Source organism: Amphiprion ocellaris, chromosome 5, assembly GCF_022539595.1.
Source record: "Amphiprion ocellaris isolate individual 3 ecotype Okinawa chromosome 5, ASM2253959v1, whole genome shotgun sequence".
Taxonomy (NCBI): Eukaryota; Metazoa; Chordata; class Actinopteri; family Pomacentridae; genus Amphiprion; species Amphiprion ocellaris.
The window spans coordinates 39,231,232-39,253,785 of record NC_072770.1 but is presented as its reverse complement, the minus strand read 5'-3'; the positions used below and the strand labels follow the sequence as shown (position 1 = coordinate 39,253,785).

General features: G+C 39.7%; 1 protein-coding gene and 1 long non-coding RNA gene across 12 annotated transcripts in view; one reads left to right on the top strand and one right to left on the bottom strand.

Moving 5' to 3' along the window:
- The window catches only part of LOC111563161 (dedicator of cytokinesis protein 3-like), a 191,709-nt gene that overhangs the window by 97,951 nt on the left and 71,204 nt on the right, over window positions 1–22,554 (top strand). For all 11 annotated transcript variants that reach the window (XM_055010982.1, XM_055010977.1, XM_055010976.1 and 8 more), the window contains 9 exons: window positions 287–435; window positions 737–821; window positions 1,252–1,293; window positions 2,682–2,836; window positions 5,324–5,405; window positions 6,308–6,368; window positions 7,297–7,444; window positions 21,189–21,277; window positions 21,446–21,571. In XM_055010982.1, the coding sequence (XP_054866957.1) occupies window positions 287–435; window positions 737–821; window positions 1,252–1,293; window positions 2,682–2,836; window positions 5,324–5,405; window positions 6,308–6,368; window positions 7,297–7,444; window positions 21,189–21,277; window positions 21,446–21,571 (937 nt within the window). The remainder of the gene's footprint in view (window positions 1–286; window positions 436–736; window positions 822–1,251; window positions 1,294–2,681; window positions 2,837–5,323; window positions 5,406–6,307; window positions 6,369–7,296; window positions 7,445–21,188; window positions 21,278–21,445; window positions 21,572–22,554) is intronic.
- On the bottom strand, window positions 17,230–18,137 carry LOC129349022 (uncharacterized). The gene is made up of 2 exons (XR_008601815.1): window positions 17,559–18,137; window positions 17,230–17,456 (listed from the first exon to the last, which is right to left on the bottom strand). It is a non-coding gene; the product is annotated as an uncharacterized LOC129349022 (long non-coding RNA).

Genomic DNA, 22,554 nt, shown 5'->3' with positions numbered 1-22,554 from the left:
TTGCGTCTTTTTAGTTGTGTCTCTTTTGTTGCTGCTGTTGCGTCTCTTTAATTGCGTCTCTTTAGTTGCGTCTCTTTTGTTGCGTCTCCTGGAGTTTGATGCTTCTCTTCCCCAACATCAGTCTCTGGGTGATGCCACATGAATTATTTCTGAACTACTTTACCTTCGTCTTGCTAAAGCTAGTTATTAGCCGACTGATCTCTGTCCATCAGAAACTCAACCCTAACCTGATTTCTGTCTTTCAGAAACTCAATCCTAACATGATTTCTTTCTCTCTGTGTGTCAGAAACACAAGGTGGACCTGTTCTACAAAGTCCGCCACGTCATGATGGAGCTGATGGACCTGAGAAGACAGCTGCTGTCCGGTCATCTAACCCAGGACCAGAGCCGAGACGTCAAGAGACACATCACCGTCCGCCTGGACTGGGGCAACGAGTGAGGACACAACTAGACACAACAACAACTAAACACAACATCACTACACAATATCATCACTACACAACATCAAAACACAACAACGTCTAAACACAACACTATGACTCCTTCTAGACCTCCTGATTAGTGGTACTATTCACTGGTTTTCAGTTGCTCACCAGGAACATTTAAAGATGCAGTTGTTGTCTTTACACACCTGGGTTGTGTCTAACTGGTTTGTGTCTAACTGGTTTGTGTCTAACTGGTTTGTGTGGAGGCTACATTAAAGACTGATGCTGGTCTTCTTCCATGTCTTCTTCAGACACCTGGGTCTGGATCTGGTGCCCAGAAAGGAGTTTGAGATGGTTGACGAGGACCAGATCAGCGTGTCGGACCTCTACAAGATGGTAAGACTCTGATCTGGAGAAGGAACTTCATATTGATGTCACACTGGATTATAACAACAACACCTCCTCAGAAGACTCTGTCATGGTGCTCATTGCTGCTAAACTCCCACAATGCTCTCTGCTTTAACATGACCTGTAGCCTCCTCTGGTCTCTACAGGATTAAACAGGAAGAGGGGAACCAGGTTCTACTAAACTCAAAAACTTGCACAAAAAATCTTGAAACTTCTCAGGAAAGATTCAAAATTGGTCTAAAATCCAGAATAACTTAAAATTTGTTCCAGTTGACTCCAAACTTGTCCAGAATGACTCTTTATCTCTCCGTATGTAAACTCTGTTCTTTAAAGGTTCTAATAAAGTTATTGATGGAGAGAAAATGAACCAATGAAGGATTTAATTATCAAACCATAACAGTTTGTTTCTCTTCAACAGCATCTGTCCAGCAGACACAGCGTCCAGCAGAGCAGCACTCAGGTAACTATTATTATTATTATTATTATTATTATTTTTTTAAATTATTATTATTATCATTATTAGTATTAGTATTATTAGTAGTATTATTGTAATGATTATTGTATTATTGTAAATATGTCCTGGAATATAAATAAAATGTACAGAAAATATTGATAAAATGTCAGAAAATAGAAAAACAGAGATGTTGAAAAATAATCACTCCAAAAATAATTATAAAATTCTATAAAATATCCATTCATTATTTTAATGAGAAAATATTAATATAAAGTCTGTACATTTTACAAAAATCTCCAGAAATATTATTAAATGTTCATTTCATTTATTAAGTTAGAAAATATTAATAAAAATCTTACTAAGATGTCCAGAAATACTTTCAAAATGTCTGAAAATATTTTTTAAAATTTACAGAAAATATAAAATATTCATTTATTCATTTAAAGAGAAAATATTAATTTAAAGTCTGTAAATTTTACAAAAATGTCCAAAAATATGAATAAGATGTCTAAAATATTATCATGTAAAATATTAACAAACAATATATTAATAAAAATATCTTAATAAGGAATAGAAATGCAGATGCCTGAAATTATTACTCAAATACCCGATATAATTAATAAAATCTTACTACGAAGTTCAGAAATATTTAAAAAGTTTCTGAAATTATTAATAAAATGTACAAAAAAATAGTTAATGAATAATAGTTTAAATATGTCCTGAAATTTAAATACAAATTGAGAAAATATTGATAAAATTACAGAAAATAAAATACAAATGTTGAAAAATAATATCTCCAAAAATAATTATAAAATGCCAGAAAATACTTATTTATTAAGTTAGAAAATATTAATACAAAATAATTAAATTTGACAAAAATATCCAAAAAATTATTAAAAATCTGAGAATATAAAGGATGTCTGAAAATATTAACAAAGTATTAATAAAAATATCTTAATAAGAAATAGAAATACAGATGCCTGAAATTATGACTAAAATACCCAATATTATTAATAAAATCTTACTAAGATGTCAGAAAAAATATACAGTACAAAAAATATAGTTAATAAAAAATAGTTTAAATATGTCTTAAAATATAAATAAAATTTGAGAAAATATTGATAAAATGACAGAAAATAAAATAGAAATGTCAAAAAATAATCGCTCAAAAAATAATTATGAAGTTCTACAAAGTGCTTGTTCATTGTTTAAGTTACAAAATATTAATACAAAGTCTGTAAATTTCAGTGTTTTAATTTTTTTTTTTTTACAGTAAATCTTTTTATCCTGCTATAAAGGTGTCCTGTAATGTAATGGGATCTGAATGTTTTATTTTTAATCTGCTATAGAGGTGTACTGTGATGTAACGTGATATAAAACGTTTTTCCCTGCAGGCCAACAGTAACCGGCAGCGACACGGAGAACCCTGCAGAGTTCCGGTTCCTCACCACCTGCTGGTCAACCTGAAGAGCTTCACCTACAACAGCATCGGAGAAGACACCGACATCTTCTTCTCTCTGTACGACCTGCGGGAGGCCAGGACCATCAGGTAGGATCAGATATTAGTATGTTTAATGTGTGTAAAAATGTCTTTAATCATCTCAGAGGAAAAACTCCTGAACAGCCGGAAGCAACAAACCAAGTTTCAGCAGTCTGAACTGACGGATTCTGTCAGAGAAGTTAGATTTTTCTGGATATTTCTGTTTGGAATAAACGTGAAACAGTCGACCAACAACGTGCTCCTGAAGGACAAAGTCCGTCTATACGTGGAACTAATTAGCTCAACTATTGTTTTAACGTTGGCCTGTTTTTAGCGGCGCACAACAATACAGGAAGTCCTCGGTTTACAACGTCCTCGACCTACAGCGTTTCATCGTTAGGTGGAAGTAGTTGATGAGCGGAGCGGATGAATACGATAAGACGGCTTTGTTTCCATTCCCTGGTTGGACACCACCTTGGATTGTGCTACATTCACTAACTTTTCACCTTCATTATGGCTCTTAAGTGTGATCACGTTGTAAAAATGTCTTTTCAGATGTTTTGGGTCATTTTTCATCGCTTTGCTTCTTGTTTTGGACATTTTGAGTGTCCATTTTCTTATTTTGTATACTCCTTCAGATGTTTTCAGTATCTTTTGCATCTTGTTTTGGACATTTTCCAAGTCTTTTGTCACTTATTGGACATTTCCAGTGTCGCTTTGGTTATTTTATGTCTTGTTTTGACCCTTTTGAGTTTTTTGCTTCATTTCATTACATCTGGCTTTAGCTGTTTTCAATGTCCTGTTGGTCCTTTTACATCTTATTTTGGATATTTTGTCGTATTGATGGTTTTATGTCTATTTTTGTGTCTTTTTGGTCATTTTTTGCATCTTCTAATGTACATTGTCAGTGTCTTTCAGATATTTTGAGTCCATTTTTGTTCACTTTTCATCTTGTTTTGGATGTTTTGAGAACCTATTTCATTATATTACATCTTGTCCTGTTGGTCCTTTTGCATCTTGTTTTGAACATTTTCACTTTCGTTTTGCCTAGTTTTGGACATTTTGAATGTCCATTCTCTCATTTTGTATCTTGCTTTAGCTGTTTTCCATGTCTTTTTGGTTGTTTTATGTCATGTTTTGGATATTTTGGTGTCTTTTTGGTTATTTTATGTCTAGTTTTGGACAACTGTGGTGTCTTTGGTTGTTTTATGTCATGTTTTGGACATTTTGGTGTTGTTTTGGTCATGTTGCATCTCGGGATCAATACAGGATCATTTAGAGAGTCTTCCTTTAGACCGTATTAATGTCTGCTGGTCTTTACTGAATGAAAACAGCTCTGGTTAAATTAGGATTATAACAGAACAGAGGCAGCTGCTACTCTTCTAGTCCCAGAAAAGACTGAAACTGGCTGGTTTCCTCAGAGTTTCCTCACCGAGAGGAAGTCTGGAGGCATTTTATCTCTTTCAGAATAAATATCCCAGAGGATCAGAATTACTCAACCTCGGCGGGGAGCTGAATTCCTAAATCTGATGTGAAGATATTTGGGTGAAACAATTAGAATTTAATCAAAAAGTTTAAAATCTCTGCAGGTTTCATTCAGTTGAACTATGATGTGGAAATTCTGGAACATAAAAGCAGATTTCATCATCATCTTGGTGTCAGTAGGAGTTAAAAAGGAGGGTTAAAAACAAGCAGTAAGATCTAAACTTCTGGACAGATGTGGTCCCTCAGACTAAATGTTGTCATTCCAGACACCAGAACAGTGAATAGAATTCACTGCAGCAGGTTGTTGGAGATCCATTCAGCATGGGGAAACATCTTTCTACGGCAGAGTAGAAAGGAACAGCTGGAAGAAAATGGGATTATTCATAATCAGTTTAACTCCACATTTGTCCAAAATTACAGAAACTTGTCAAAAAATCATTCAAAAAGTGTCAGACACTTTTTGAATGATTTTTTGACAAGTTTCTGTAATTACACGAACTCACATGAAATCATTCAAAAATGGTCTAAAGTGGCATAAAGTTGTTGAAAAAAAACATTCAGAATGCCTCAAAACTGGTCCAAAATGATCCTAAGAGTAAAACCAAAGCTACTGGATGAATAAATAAAGTCAGCATGACTCAGAAACAGTGAACAGAGAAGCAGGTTGTTGGAGATACATTCAGCATGGTGAAACATCTTTCTACTGATGATGAACAGAGATTCTAAAATGGACTAAATACTGTCCAAATTGGTCAAAATTGTCGTTGTTTTGAGTCATTTTTATTAAAAAAATGTAGTTATTTATTTCCAAAATGACTTCAAATGTGTTGAAAATGACATAAACCTGTACAAAATAAGGAAAAACTGCAACAATGACTCGAAAATTGCCTGAAATTACATAAAGCTGCACAGATTTAAATATTGATTGAGCTGAATGACACAGGACCATAAATCTTCTCTTTTATCAGACAATATTGATGATAAATATGATGTTCTAAAGTGTTTCTGGAGTTCTCCTGAATGTTCTGACGATGGGTTCTCAGAGTTTTTTCTTCTGCTCGTGTTTTTCAGTGAGAAGTTCATGGTGAGGCTGAACAAGAACGGAGGACCGAAGAACCCGGAGAAGGTGGACTGTCTGTGTGCTCTGTTCACGGTAACTTGGAGAACCTGGAGGAACTAAAGTAGAGAAACATCTCCTCCTAATGTTCTGTTCACGGTAACTGAACATGAAGGTCTATGTGAGGGAGGTTGGTCTGAGGAGGAACTAGAAGTAGGGAAACAGCGCCCCCTATTGCTCTGTAGCAGAACCAGCAGCCCATTCCTGATCTATTCTGGAGCTTTCTGGACCAAAGAACCTTCAGTTTGATGCAGCAGCAGCTCCAGTAATCATCAGAACAGCTCCTTTAGAGAAAGACAGAAGAGTTTTCTGTCAAAGGAAACCACTACTGTAGGTTCCAGACATTAATATTCCTCAGCTGTTTACTGGAATATTCACATAATAATTCTTTAAGGCCTCAGAAATGTTGTAAATAAACTCTGTAGTGAATATTCTGAACATTTTCTCTGCACAAACAACACAAAATCTCATAAACTAGTGTCTCCTCGTTAAAACCAGCAGATGGAGGAGATTTAAGTTGTTTAGTTTCAGTCGTTGGTTCAGATGTTTAGAAGTTTCTACTGAAGGTCTGAATGTTGGTTTATCTGATATCTGCAGCGTTTTCTCCTCTGACTGGTGGGACGGATTTTATTCTACAGAGGGTAGAAACTCTGGAGTGTCATTTTTCTATTTTTTTGTTATTTTAGCCTCCTTTTGTGTCTTTTTTGGGCAGATATTTGAAATTTTTCTACAGGTCTGAATGTGAATGTTGCAGCTTTTTCTTCTCTGGTTGGTTGGTTGATTGATTGATTGATTGATTGATTGATTGATTGATTGATTGATTGATTGATTGATTGATTGATTGATTGATTGATTGATTGATTGATTGATTGATTGATTGATTGATTGATTGATTGATTGAAACTTTGGGGTGTTTTTCTTCCTCTGTCACTCTGCAGGACCTGAGCAACAAGGACATGAAGAGAGATCTCTACATCGTCTCCCAGGTCATCAGAACAGGTGAGATAAGCTGAACATCTCCCAGGAACCAGATGTAGATTCAGGTCCATAAACATCAGGACATGGACTCAGTTTTCATCATTTCTTCTCTACACCCCCACAGTGGGTTTAAATGGAATGATCCAGATTTAAGTTCAGACCTCCAGCTTTTATTTAAAGATATTTATATCCAGATCAGGTGAAGGGTGGAGGAACTACAACATTTCTGTCCTTTTGTGTCTTTTTGTGTCATTTTTTTGATATTTTAGCATCTTTTTGTGTCGTTTTTGGGTTATTTAAGCATCCTTTTCTGTCTTTTTCATGTCATTTTAACCCTAACCCAAAGCAACCAAAGACTTTTTTAAGGCAGAGAAGTGGAATGTTCTGTGCTGACGTGAATCCATCTGAGCTGAATTTCACTTCCTGAAGACAAAGTGAAGGAGAATGTCCCAGGAAGCATCAGGAGGTGAAGACAGCAGCAGTAGAGGTCTGGTAGAACATCACCAGGAACCAAACCCAACATCTGGAGACGTCTGTAGCTCCAGAGTTCTGGAAACCAAACATTAAAAGAGACCGTTTGAAATCTGATTATGTTAGTTTATCCAGTTACTTCTGGTCCCTTCTAATGGTTTTAAAGGGTTCATCTAAAACGTGTTGTAGTTCCTCCAACATTCACCTGATCTGGATGTAAATATCCTCAAATTAAAGCTGGAAGTCTGAACTTAAATCTGGATCATTCCATTTAAACCCACTGTGGGGGTGCAGAGAGCCGACATGATGAAAACTGAGTCCATGTCCTGATGTTCATGGATCTGACTACATCTGCATGATTCTCAGAGAATGAATGAGCAGAACCTGGTCCAGTTCTGGTGTTCCTCAGTGAATGAGCAGAACCTGGTCTAGTTCTGGTGTTCCTCAGGGTTTAACTGTGATCTTCTGGCTGCTGCAGGTCGGATGCAGCTGAACGACAGTAAGAAAGGTCCTCCACACGTCCAGTACCGCCGGCCATACGGCTGTGCTGTCCTGGCCATGAGCGACGTCCTGCAGACCATCTCAGAGCTCAAGGAGGAGAAAGACTTCGTCCTCAAAGTCTACACGTAGGTGGAAGTGCCAACACCCTAAAACTACACCCAGCCACATGTTACACCACTAGCCAGATGTTACACCACCAACCAGATGTTACACTACACCCTAAACCAGCCAGATGTGACACTACACCCCAATGCTACACCCTAAAACTACACCCCAACGCTACACCCTAACACTACACCCCAACACTACACCCTAACACTACACCCCAATGCTACACCCCAACGCTACACCCTAACACTACACCCCAACACTACACCCTAACACTACACCCCAACGCTACACCCCAACGCTACACCCTAACACTACACCCCAACGCTACACCCCAACACTACACCCTAACACTACACCCCAACGCTACACCCTAACACTACACCCCAACGCTACATCCCAACACTACAGCCTAATGCTACACCCCAACGCTACACCCTAACACTACACCCCAACGCTACACCCTAACACTACACCCCAACGCTACACCCTAACACTACACCCCAACACTACACTCTAACACTACACCCTAACGCTACACACCAACACTACACCCTAACACTACACCCCAACGCTACACCCTAACACTACACCCCAATGCTACACCCCAACACTACACCCTAACGCTACACACCAACACTACACCCTAACACTACACCCCAACGCTACACCCTAACACTACACCCCAATGCTACACCCCAACACTACACCCTAACACTACACACCAACACTACACCCTAACACTACACCCCAACACTACACTCTAACACTACACCCTAACGCTACACACCAACACTACACCCTAACGCTACACCCCAACACTACACCCTAACACTACACACCAACACTACACCCTAACACTACACCCCAACGCTACACAACAATACTACACCCCAACGCTACACCCCAACGCTACACCCGAACGCTACACCCTAACACTACACACCAACACTACACCCTAACACTACACACCAACACTACACCCTAACACTACACACCAACACTACACACCAACACTACACCCCAACGCTACACCCTAACACTACACCCTAACACTACACACCAACACTACACCCTAACACTACACACCAACGCTACACCCAGCCAGATGTTACACCACCAGCCAGATGTTACACCACACCCTAAACTGGCCAGATGTGACACTTACACACCAACACTACACCCTAACACTACACCCCAACACTACACACCAACACTACACCCCAACGCTACACCCTAACACTACAGCCCAACGCTACACCCCAACACTGCACCCAGCCACATGTTACACCACCAGCCAGATGTTAATAAACCAGTAATCAGATGTTAAATAATCAGTAACCAGGAAGTTCTAAATCTGACTATGACCTGACAACGATATGGAGGACTAAAAGTGCCAAAATTAAATAAATAAATACATCATTAAATAATTAATTAAATATGTCATTAATTAATTAAAATTGGAATTAAATATTTCATTAATTAATTAAAATTGGAATTAAATATTTCATTAATTAAAATTGGAATTAAATATTTCATTAATTAATTAAAATTGGAATTAAATACTTAAATGTGTTATTAAATAAATATATCATTAAATAATTAAATATGTCATTAATTAATTAAAATTGGAATTAAATGTCATTAATTAAAATTGGAATTAAATACATAAATGTGTTATTAAATATGTCATTAATTCATTAAAATACCAATTCATTTTAAGTAAAAAACATATTTCATTATTTCACTATTTAATTAATTATTTCATGGTCCTTGTGTTGCAGTGAATCATGAATTTATTTTATCTGTCAACCTCGCCCGTCAAAGTCCGTGGGCGGGACTAACGCGAATCTAGTCTAATCCACTGCTTTTGTCTGCCTTGAAACCGGAAGTAGAAGAAGTCTTTCTAAACATGGAGGCTGTCTTGAGGGAGAGTCGCTGTGAACTTTCTAGAGAGTTGGCGAGAGATATTTTAGACCTTGCAGAGTATGTGGAAGCAGGACCTGCTGACCCCGAGCATGTAGCGTGTAAAGCAGAGGAATTTACTGAAGTTGTTCCAGTTATTTCCGCACTTTCCGACCAAGATGTTGACCGTAGAGTGACTGCAAATTTAGAGGAAGTACTCCGGCGCTTTTCTGGTACCAGGGTGCAACAGGAGCACACACAGGGACCAGGGCGTTTGGCGTTTGGCATACCGAGGGAAGTTCTGGAACATCACGTTCTCTGTGGATTACCAGCCTGTCAAATTGCAGCGATGCTCGGAGTGTCGAGGGCTTTTCCTTTAGGACCTACTCGGCACGGCACGGCTCGGCTCGTCTTTGTTTAGCCGCGATTCCACAAGCATCTACTCGGCACGGTACGGCTCGTCTCATCTTTGTTTGCGAGCGTTTCCATACGGACTAATTTTCAGCACCTTCTCGGCTGAGGTTCCCAGCGAGCTGAGATGAGCCGATAATGTGACGTTTACATAGTACAGCCCACTGATTGGACAGGAGTACAGCCCACTGACAGGACAGGGAGTGACGACACACGAGAGCGACTCCAGCACGAAAACAAAACCGGCATTTAAAAAACACTAAACAGTGGAGAGACAGCGAGATCCCAAAATGGCTTTTGCCATATGGCCGAGCGGTTTTGCCATATGGCAGAGCGGTTTTGCCATATGGCAAAATGGCTTTTGCCATATGGCCGAGCGGTTTTGCCATATGGCATTCAGCAGTGGCTTATGACAGACTCAGGATTGGTATATGGCGAAATTGTGTGACTAATCATTGTTGACGCTAGTCACAAAATACTGTCATGCAATGTGCTTTTGATTCACGTGCAGTGCGATTTAGGTTTACTATATTTTTTATGTTTCTCACACTGACGTCTGTACACGTATGACCGCCGATGAGTACCGTAACGTCACAGGCCGTGTTAGGTGGCTAGGCTAACCGTGCTAGACACCGGAGCCAGCCTAGCCTTAACCGGCCATATGCCCTAATAGTCTATACACTGTATATACTGTGTGTGTGTGTGTGTGTGTGTGTGTGTGTGTGTGTGTGTGTGTGCAATCGCAAGACGTATGCTTGCACTTTTGTTTTTTTATGAACGACTGTACATTATTAATAGCGCTATATTAAAACTGTTACAGTTGCATGTCATTTCCAAGGGTCATAAAGACATTCTTTTAATTTTGAAATCAGCCATATACAGTTTCACTTGTGAAATATAAGCCACACAGTTTGCACCACATCTACCAATTCTACAGCGATTGGTAGTAATAATATTACTAATAAAGGCAGGGACAGGCCTTGCGTGTATGTACAGATGATACTTATTTTTTCACTGAAATATCCGCTGTATGAAAAAACTGTGCTTCTTTCACACGGTCAGATATCTGCCAGTAGGGGGCGTCGTTGGTGTATTTTTCCATGTCAACAATGACACAGTTTTAGAGGTTTCTTAGGTGAAAGATGAGAGATTGCAGAGAGATGACTCAGAATTGAAACTCAGTACACGCCATTTTTAATTCCTCTACTTATCCACCACCGCCACATGGTTGATTGTGACCAGTGACATTATATACGCCATTACCAGTGGAATACAGTGCCACACGCCATCATCCTTGCCATATACCGTTTCAGGTTTGCCATGTGCCGTTGCATTTTTGCCATCTGGCATTTCGGTCTTGCCACATGGCACTTCTGGTTTGCCATCTGGCATTTCGGTTTTGCCACATGGCATTTCCTTTTGCCACATGGCATTTCTGGTTTGCCATCTGGCATTTCATTTTGCCACATGGCATTTCTGGTTTGCCATCTGGCATTTAGGTTTTGCCACATGGCAATATATATAAGTCCTTTATTTCTCCCCACGCCAGGGGAAATTCACATTGTTACAGCAGTTTATGTAGCAATAGACGTAGTAGTAGAAATAAAATAATAATAGAACAGTAGTAATAATATTTAGGAGGGTGGCAGGGGGAGGGGTGATGGTGGTGGTGGGGGGTGAGACAAGGAGGGGTGATGGGGCTGTATGTAGAGTCCGGAGGTGGTGGAGGATGGAAGGAGGGGTGCTGTTGGTGGTGTTGGTGGTAGAGAGCTGAGGTGTGAAGAAGGAGTTGGCTGGTCGGTGCTTTGATGAGAGGGGGGAGGAGTGGGAGCAGAGTCAAATCTCTTAAAGAACAGATTCAGCTCATTGATCCACTCCCGGCCTCCTGCTGCAGCTCCCCTCTCATGGCCTCTGCTGGAACCAGAGATGGATCTCAGGTCTCTCCAGACCTCCCTTGTGTTATTGTCCTGCAGGTAAGATTCCATCTTGGTCCTGTAGCTGGCCTTGTCCGCCTTGATCTTCGTCTTTATCTCCTTCTGCACCCTCCTCAGCTCCTCTTTGTCCCCAGATCCAAAAACCCTCCTTTTCTCCTTCAGCAGGGCCTTCAGTTCCAGGGACACCCAGGGTTTGCTGTTAGAGAAACACCGTACTTTCCTGGTCGGTACGATGTTCTCTGCACAGAATTTAATGTAGTCCGTAATAGTGTCAGTCAGTGAATCAATGTCCTCCCCATGTGGACCACACAGCACATCCCAGTCTGTGGTCTCAAAGCAGTCCTGCAGCACCTCAGTGGCCTCGTCAGACCACTTCTTCACATACCTGATGGTGGGGGGTTGTTTCTTCACCATAGGTATGTAAATGGGCTGCAGTCTCACCAGGTTGTGATCTGAGTGGCCCAGCGGGGGGAGGAGCTGTATGCATCCTTGATGTTTGCATACAGCAGGTCCAGGGTTTTATTGTGTCTGGTATGGCAGGTCACGTACTGGGTGAACGTGGGGAGAGTGGCAGAGAGCGATGCATGATTAAAGTCTCCTGAGATGATGATAAGAGACTGAGGGTGAGATGTTTGCAGCTGGGACACTACACTGTGGATGAGTTCACAGGCTGCAGTCGCATCAGCTGAGGGAGGGATGTACTGTGTACATCCCTCCCTCGCCTGTAATGGCTATTACATGTGATAGCTATATATATATATATATATATATATATATATATATATATATATATATATATATATATATATATATATATATATATATATATATATATAATGAAAGTCGGAATATATATAATGAAAGTCGGAATATATGGAATGAAAGTCTGAATATATGGAATGAAAATCCGAATATATTGAATGAAACTCTGAATATATTGAATGAAACTCTGAATATATGGAATGAGAATCTGAATATATGGAATGAAAGTCTGAACACTTTCATTCAATATATTCCGACTTTCATTCAATATATTCAAACTTTCATTCAATATATTCAGAATTCTAGATTTTATATATATATATATATATATATATATATATATAATTTCCTAAACGGCATGCCATATATATATATATATATATATATATATATATATATATATATATATATATATATATATATATATATATATATATATATATATATATATATATATATATATATATATATATCATGGCATATATAACACATATACCAGTGGTACCAGATCCATTAGAGGTGGGAGGGCCATGGAGGTTGTTGTGCAAACCAGGGGCACATACTCAGTTTTGTCACACTGTAATGTCAGTGCGTATTTCCAATGACAATCATTGGATTATTGATTAAAGTGCTACATTTCTCTTAAATATGAGAATGTTTTAAACTGTGGATAGATATTTCTCCTTTGTTGCAAATTCGAGCAGAAATGTGTATATAAACGTGTATATAATTTGCCTTGTTTTTCTCACTTTAATTATTCTATGTTTCTACAAAAATACCTTCAAGTAAAGTTACAGAAAGTGAGATCCTTGACTTCAGCTTTTAAATTGTCACTCTGACACTCTGTTGGTCTTGATCATTACATCATTGCTATTCATTGTTCTGAGATTCAACGCAGCATGAGAGACAGATTTCGAGAACTTCAGCTGTGCCTTAAACTGGCAGAACCGGTTCTTCAGGGATGGAGGTGAGGGTTTCACACATCAGCAGAAGTGTGAATGGCCCTAATTAGCATTTGAATCTTGCTGTTGTCTGTCATGACTGGTTGCCACACACACTTCAAGATTCAAGATTCCTACCTCTTAGTATACAAGTACACAAAAATAAAACGAGAACGAAAACCCCACTTTTCATGCAGTGCAGCAGACGTCCTCTGCAAGCTGCCACTCATCTAAGAAACAGTGTTGATTGATTTGTTTGGTTTCCGTACAAGGAAATGACATGCAACTGTAACAGTTTTAATTGCCATATGGCAAAAGCCGTTGCCATATGGCAAGCCATTTTGCCATATGGCAAAAGCCGTTGCCATATGGCAAAAGCCGTTGCCATATGGCAAGCCATTTTGCCATATGGCAAAAGCCGTTGCCATATGGCAAAAGCCGTTGCCATATGGCAAGCCATTTTGCCATATGGCAAAAGCCGTTGCCATATGGCAAGCCATTTTGCCATATGGCAAAAGCCGTTGCCATATGGCAAGCCATTTTGCCATATGGCAAAAGCCGTTGCCATATGGCAAAAGCCATTTTGGGATCTCGGCGCTGCTGAAACAGTGACGGTGTGCATTGCTCTTCACGGAACTCTCTGTTCTTCATAATTTTAATATGACAGCCAGACCTGTACAGTGGGTGAATGAAGAGGTCGAGACTTTTCTGTCTTTGGTAGTGGACCAAAGAATACAGAGGGAGCTGGACGGAGAAAGTTTATCAGGAGGTTTCTGAGCGGATGGCCGCCCACGTATACAGTAGACTAGATAAAGAGGACAGATTCACCAAGGACCACAACGGCCGGCGTGGGTCAACCAGGAGGTGTTGGAAGAGGTTTAATGGAAGCTATTTACTGGCACCGCACCGCCAGCAACAGGAGGGAGACTCAGCTGCTGCATTATTGGAGACGTTCGAGGACGGTGAGTGTTTTGTGACTTCAAAAAACTTTTACATCATTTATCCCATTGGTGGCAAGCTCCCTTTAAGCAAACAAGTATATTTAGAAAGTAACGTTGTTGTCTCCTGTAGCAGACAATAAGCTATCTAGTTAGCCATCGGCGCTAGCTAGTTAGCCATCAGCGCTAGCTCCGTGCTCCGCTTGTATTTCGTGCTGCTGTTTCTAACGTTTAGCTCTCAGAAGCTAATACATCAGTCAACATGACGAACTAAGCTAGTGGTCTTAAAGGTTTATTTTTTTCTCACAAGTTACAATGTCGTATTTTTCGTGTACTTGGGGTGAATGTTTATTTCTGTTCAAGAATCCATTTCCACATGCGAAGCCTACTCCACCTCCGTCATGCAGCCCCCAGCTCCCCTGCCTCCTCTCCAGCACCAGCTTCAGCACCAGTACCAACTCGGACACCGACCCTGTCAACATCAACCTCCAGCACGTAACAGCAACGTCTTATCACTGGTAAGACACGGTAAACAGAGACCATGGTTGATTTTCGCATTATTATTATTACTACAGGTGTAAATGCCTGCAAGCATGATCAGAACAACGAGACCAACGACCAAGAATTCAGGCAGGTGTAAATGCAAACTGTGCAGCATGCCAGCTCAGGAACGCCTGATGAAAGCTACATGTAGCTACAGTGACACATAAACAGAACACATGCAGCTGCATTTATTTTCCATTGACTTAACAAGTACGCCACTCTAATTAATTTACGTTCTGGTGCAGTGTAGTATTGCAACCATTCTTCTTATAGTCACTAGGTAACTGTGAAACTGAATGGAAAATATACATAGAAATAAGAAAACACAGCTGTTCTTAGCAACTCCAAAATGTGCACAGGATGAAATGAAGTTCACACCATGTTGTTTTTAGTTGTGGTGGAGGAGGTACTGCTTGTGCTTTGGTTAAAGCAAAGAGTGCCAGAAGTTTATTAAAGTATCAAAGACATGACCATGATTGAAAATCAATGGACGGGTGGCTAAACACATCACATCATAGCTGTGGAGCCCTTCAAGCTCCTGGGGACTACAGTCTCTCAGGACCTGCAGTGAGAGACGAACATCCACTCCATCCTGAAAAAGGCTCAGCAGAGGATGTATTTCCTATGACAGCTGAGGAGACATGGCCTGCTGCAGGAGCTGTTGATCCAGTTCTACACTGCAGTCATCCGATCTGTCCTGTGCACCTCTGGATCAGCCACACAGCAGGACAGAAACAGACTACAGCCTGTAGTACGGACTGCAGAAAACATCATCAGAGACCCCACTCACTCTGGACATAAACTGTTTCCCCCCTCCCCTCTGGCAGGCGCTACAGATCCCTGTACACAAAAATCACCAGACACAAAAACAGTTTCTTCCCCACTGCCATCACTGTAATAAACAGCTGAGCCATTCCTACACACCTGTACAATAGTCAGTATTCCAATGGACATGTACAGTATTTTTTTTTTCACCATGAACAGCATTCTCTGCTTTTGCACTACTGTGTTTATAGCAATTATCATTTTGCTAAAGTGTTTATTCCAGTCTAGCTGTAAATTTCTGTATATATTGTGTTCTATTTTACTATTTCTTTTTCCTCCCTGTTCCTCTTTCTATTGTTTCTGTATTTTTTATTATTCTCTTCCATATTCCTAGGATGACACCAACAGCCAAAACCAAATTCCTTGTATATTGTATACATACTTGGCCATTAGAGCTGATTCTGATCACTTTTCAGTCTTTGGTCTAGGCAAGAGGAAAAGGAGCAACAGAAACTTGGACCTTCCTAGCGTACTTGTGGAGATGCAGGCTGAGGAGGAGCGGAGTAATGCCCAGCATGATGAGAACATCTGGTTGCTCCTCAGCGAGGCAAGAGAGAATGAAGCGGCCTTGCAGCGGAGGAGATGGCCCAGAATACTGCCTTCAACCAGTCATTCCTGGGTGTGCTGGGGCAGCTGGGGTAGCTGGGTAGGCAGTGCTGGGGCAGCTGGGGCAGCTGAGGTAGCTGGGTAGGCAGCCGGCGAGTGTGAGCGAGTCCACCTCCCATAGACTTGAGATTTACAGGTGCTGGTCATATAATTAGAATATCATGAAAAAGCTTGTCTTTTGGACAACTGTCAGGTCAGCAGTCTTCCCCATGATTGTGTAGCCTACAGAACTAGACTGAGAGACCATTTAAAGGCCTTTGCAGGTGTTTTGAGTTAATTAGCTGATTAGAGGTGTCTTCAATATTGAACCTGTCCACAATATTCTAATTTTCTGAGATACCAAATTTGGGATTTCTGTTAGTATTCAGGTATAATCATCAAAGTTAAGAGAAATAAACATTTGAAATATATCAGTCTCTGTGTAATGAATGAGTATAATATACAAGTTTCACTTTTTGAATGGAATTACTGAAATAAATGAACAACTTTTTTCATGATATTCTAATTATATGAGCAGCACCTGTAGTTGTATATAGTTTTACTTTTAGCCCTCCACTGTAGGACAGGCCCATCACAGTTTGTACTTTGCACATTGTAAATAGTTTTGATTTTGCTGCTGACTAATAAACTATTTTGTGACTTATGTGATTGCATCATAACTTTTCATTTTGTCTGTTAAGACACTGGTAGGAAAAGAGTCAACAGTCTGAACCAAACAATTCTATATTCCCTAATAATGTATTTATGTTTAATGGGATTTAACATGTTTTAACACAAACTACTTTATGGTTCATAATTCCGGTGACTGAATTACACCAAAGCAATACTGATTTATCAAACTGGAATATTCTTAAAACAGCTGTTTTAATGTTTTGGTGTTTAATTTGTCATGTAATCTTGCTAACCTTCACAAATAAAACAATAGCATAGACACATCTGCAAAAGGTACAAAAGTTTATTGTCAGAATTGCATTAAAGAAAACAATAGCGGTCCGGGGACAGAAAAACAGAAGTATAACGAGAAGAATAACTTCTAACTTTTGCATGACACGTATACATCAGTGCATCCTGTACATCTCTGCCCTCCTCCTCTACACCTTGTGCCACTGTAGGCTCATGTGCTGCTGCTTCAGGTAAATCCCATGAAGTCTCATCAGAGAGCATCTGAAACACATACACAGCATACATATTTTAATACCTAATAGCGACAAACTGCAGCCATTACAGGACTGATACATGATAGCTAGCGAACTAGCATTAGCTTACCCTCATATGTCGTCTAGTTCATATCCTCTTGTCTTCGGCTTGATACTGCTGCATCACCTCCCAAACTCTCCTGTGTGTCTCCTCAGTGTTTCGACTCGCCGCTCTCAGCTTTCTCCGACTCTTCTATTACTCTGAATCTGACAGAAAGCCACAGACCGAGCAGCAGGTGTACCATCGTCTCCGTTATGTTGCGTTTGTGTCGCACACAAATGACGTTAAGGGACTTTCGGCTCGCTGCGCTATGACGACTCCACCCACGATGACGTGGTACTCAATGTAATGGAAAAACAACTAAACCGAGACGAGCCGTGGCGCGCCGAGTAGATGCTAAAGGAAATGCTAAAGGAAAATTTGTCTTGCACCGCATGTATCAACATTTGGGAAAGAGGACCGAGTCTTTAGCGGTTGCTAATAAAGTTTTGTTTTATTGAGTATCCAAACCAACGTAGAGGTGAATAGCGCCACCCAGTGTATCGGAATGTGTTCACAAGCTCTGCGTCAATCCATTATCTGGAATCGATTTGCCTTGACTTGATGTGCAGGGTAACCAATCAGGTGTTAGGATCCGCCCACCGACTTTGACGGGCGAGGTTGACAGATAAAATAAATTCATGACCCACTGCAACACGAGGACCATGAAATAATTAAATAGTGAAATAATAAAATATGTTTTTTACTTAAAATGAATTGGTATTTTAATGAATTAATGACATATTTAATAATACATTTATGTATTTAATTCCAATTTTAATTAATTAATGACATATTTAATTCCAATTTTAATTAATTAATGACATATTTAATTATTTAATGATATATTTATTTAATAACACATTTAAGTATTTAATTCCAATTTTAATTAATTAATGAAATATTTAATTCCAATTTTAATTAGTGGGTATTTTAAATTGTAGATTGATTGTTTTAAATACCTTTTGAGATAATTTCTTTTTTTATAATCTGCCCTTTGATCCGCTTTCAGCAGGGTTTTTTTCTCACTGAAATGTGAGACTGTGTGAACAAAAATATCTCAGAAACTTAAAGAAAAAAAACCCTGAAAATTTGAAATTTTTTGTACAAAAATCAGTGTAATGAGGTGAATGATGTAAAATCTGATCAGGTTACAATGAGACAGATAAATGCTCTCATTGTAAATCCTGATCATTAGATTCAGATGGTTTTCTGCTCTGAGCTCACGTCACGTGCACGCTCTTGATTTCTATGTGCACAGATTTCAGGTTAATCTAAAGCCTTAGAAACCTTCAGTTCACTGAAAAAATGGCAGAAAAATCTATTTTTAGTAACCTGTTACAACCCCAGCTCGGGGGAGGGGGGGGGGGGGCAACATAAACAGTTGTGGATGGTAAAAAAAAATCAAATTATTTATTACAGAAAAGGTTGAACAGAAAATGTGCAAAATACTATACAAACTGAGGCAGAACTGAGGAAGAGGGCTGGTGGGTGCTGCTCAAATCAAAGAAAACTTCAAAACACAAAAAGAGTTCTCATAAGGAGAACTTAACGCTACCATCGCGGTGGACAAAAGAAAAACGGAACAAAAAGGCTCACTAAAGAGGAACTGGCAAAACAAAACTTACACAGGAGTCAGCACCCCTAATCCTGGTGAAACCTAAACAGAAGGAACTACCTGGAATGAAGTGAGGCTGTATCAGTTTTTGATTCTAGGCCTGGCCCAATTCCTAGCACACACAGACAATCTTGCCTCGACCACACAGTAACACAACACGGCACGCTGGGAGTCAGCTGCCCCGTTCAGTGGAACTGCCAACTCTTTTAAAGGAGTTGGCAGTTTTCGGTTGGACAGCCTGGTAAGCGCCGCACCAATCACTGGGACTCCCGGCCGCAGCTACGCCTCCGTCGTCGTGGTCCAACCAGGGAGTGGGGATCACACAGCCCTATTTGCATAAACCACAATATTTAGTTAACAATTTTCTGGATTTTAGCAACAAAACTTTCAGTTTTTTTGATTGATTTTCTTCTTCTTCCAGCAACACTGACCTCAATAAAAGCACAGAAACAAGCTGAGAGTCATTCAAAGATGTTGAGGAGGTTTTTTATGTGAATATTCTTAAAGAATCACTTTGTGTATTTTTAGGATTTTTTTGGGAAGATTTTTACTCATTTTTGAAAATATTTACAAGAATTTTCTTGCCAAATCTGGGGGATTTTTTTTTTTTAAAAAATAAAACTTTTGAGGGAAACTTTTAAGGAATTATTAGATTTCCTTCCTGAAATTTTCAGAAATTTGGGGAATTTTTTTGCTTATTTTTTTGATTTTTTTTCAGACAAAGTAACAATATTTTTTGGTGCCCGTAAATGAGGACAACAGGAGGGTTAAAAAAGGATCAAAGTACTAAATTAAAGCTGCAAGCAGTGTTTGATCCAAGCATCTATAGGATAGTTATTCATCACTTCCTGTTTCATGGCGAACCAGCAAAAAATGTCCACCAGGTGGTCATTTTTTGTGTTATTTTAGCATCATTTTGTGTCTTTTTGTGTCACTTTTGTCTTTTTTGTTATTTTAGCATCCTTGTGTCTTTTTGTGCCACTTTTGTATCATTTTTGTGTCTTTTTCTGCCATTTTTCAGTTTTTTAGCATCCTTTTGTGTCATTTTTGTGTCATTTTGTGTCACTTTGTGTTAATGTCCACCAGGTGGCGCTGTGACTGTGAGCGTATTTCAGCCTATGTATCTGATTAATGTTGGACTCTGATCACACATGTAAAGTCTGAGGCAGATTGGAGCATGTACAGGATAGTTAGACATCACTTCCTGTTTCATGGCGAAACGTCGAAACTCCGCCGGCGGCCATTTCATAATTCAAAATGTCCGACTTCTTGTTGTGTTTTGGGTGTTGGAGTCAATTACATTTATGTGCATCTTGACGAGTTACACAACCATGGGTTCCAATAGGGTCTTCACACCTTTGGTGCTCAATACCTAATAAAATAAAAATAAAATCTAAAAATGTTCTATGAGTCATAAAAAACTCAAACAGAAAACAGTGTTTACTCCACCATGTGCAGTAAATGAGAAAAAAGACACAAAAACACAAGAAGTCACAAAAATGACCCAAAAAGACCAAAAAGGTTGATAAAATAATAGAAAAATTACACAAAAAGTTACAAAAGTGATACACAAATGATACTAAAAAACACAAAAATGACAAAAGGATGCTAAAATAACAAAAAAAAGTCAAACTGACCCATAAAGACATAAAAAGACACAAAAATAACACAAAAATGACATAAAAGGATGCTAAAATTACCAACAACAAAAAAAAGACCCAAAAAGACATAAAAGGATTCTTAAATAATCAAAGTGGAATAAACACCGTTCTCTGTTTTTATCCTCAGCAGGGAAAATCTCCATCCCAGTTCCTTAAAGAACAAAGTGGTGACACATTTACTGACTGGTTTTGTCTGAAAAACAGCCTGAAAGTCAGATTGTTTATTTCACTGCCATGAAAGACAAGAAAAAGCAGAACGTGGAACAATCTTCCAGTCTCCTCTACATGAACCAGAGGGTTCTACAGGTTCCTCTGGTTTTGTTTCTGGAACTTCACTGGTTTCCTGCTGGATGAGATGTTTCTCTTCTTGTTCCCCTTCAGGTGCAACAATGAGAACGAATGGTACCAGATCCACGAGAACATCATCCGCAAGTCCAGCACCAAATACACGGCACCCAGCACCAGCTACGGTAAGATTGAGGGAACTTAGAACCGTTTTGTGGCGAGTTTTTAGGATCTGTTTGTGGTGATTTTTCACAGTTTTTTGGTTATCCAGCAGCTCCCCGGTGCTTCTCCAGGTCAAGATGTCCACGAGGAAACGTCCGGCTTCGGTTTGATCCTCTGTCTTCTGCTTGCAGGTCTGATCATCTCTCTGCAGCTGCTGCGAGGCGACATGGAGCAGGTCCGCAGGGAAAACCCTCTGATATTCAGCCGGGGCGTCGCCATCACCCGCAAACTGGGCTTCCCGGACGTCATCATGCCCGGTGAGGAGGAGTCTGGGCCAAAGCAGCACGATATTTAAAAAAACTATCTTTAGAATGAACAATACTTCAAAAAGTTATCATTAGAACGCACAGTACTTCAAAAGATAATAATTTTAACCCACTTTAAACAGTTCAGTCAGAGAAAGAAGAACTGCTGTAAGTCTCAAATCCTCAACAAATATTTAACACATCTCCTTTACCGAGACAATTATCATAGTTTCATATAAAATAAACATAAAAAACATAAAAATATCACCTAAACAATAGCAGCCAGCTTTAAATGACAGTTAGATTACAGATTATCACCTGAAAAACACTGTGAATATAAATTTGAGCATATTTTGTCTGGTTGTAGAATTAGCTGATCACAAGGCCGGTATACATGGCAGCATAATCAGGTGCTGAGAAGCTTCGCTGCATGAAGTGAAGAGAGGAGAAAAAAGGTGAATTCTGGAGGTTCTAGTAAGGAGAGGTTAGTGGTGAAATTTGTTGGAGAGGAGGAGAAGGTTAGGGTCCTTAAGTCAGGAAGGAGGCAGGAGGCAGGAGGCGCCTGGTAGGAGCTGGTGATGGGAAATGCAGGTAGATTTAGGAGGAAAGCTGGTTGTTCCCCAAGAAATAGTGTGAACTAATCTGAGGCCAGACATCGTTGTGTGGTCTGTGAAGGAAAAGACAGTATTTTATTGAGTTAACAGATTCAGTGGAGGCAGTTCATGAGAGGAAGAAGGTAGATATGCAGACTGAGCAGAGGATGGAGAACCAGAGTTGGTCCAGTAGAGGTGAGGTGTAGAGGCTTTGTTGCAGAGTCTGAGGAAGACGGTGAGTAACATGGCAGATGAAGCTGCTAGATCTAGTCAGTGCAGATGGATTAGGAGAAATAATAATAGCTGGGGGGTGAAATAGAGGCGGTGAGGGAGTAGCCCTCTCCTTCACTCTGCTGTCCCCGCCCTCTTTTCCCTCCCCCAATGGGCAGAGATTCAGGAAGA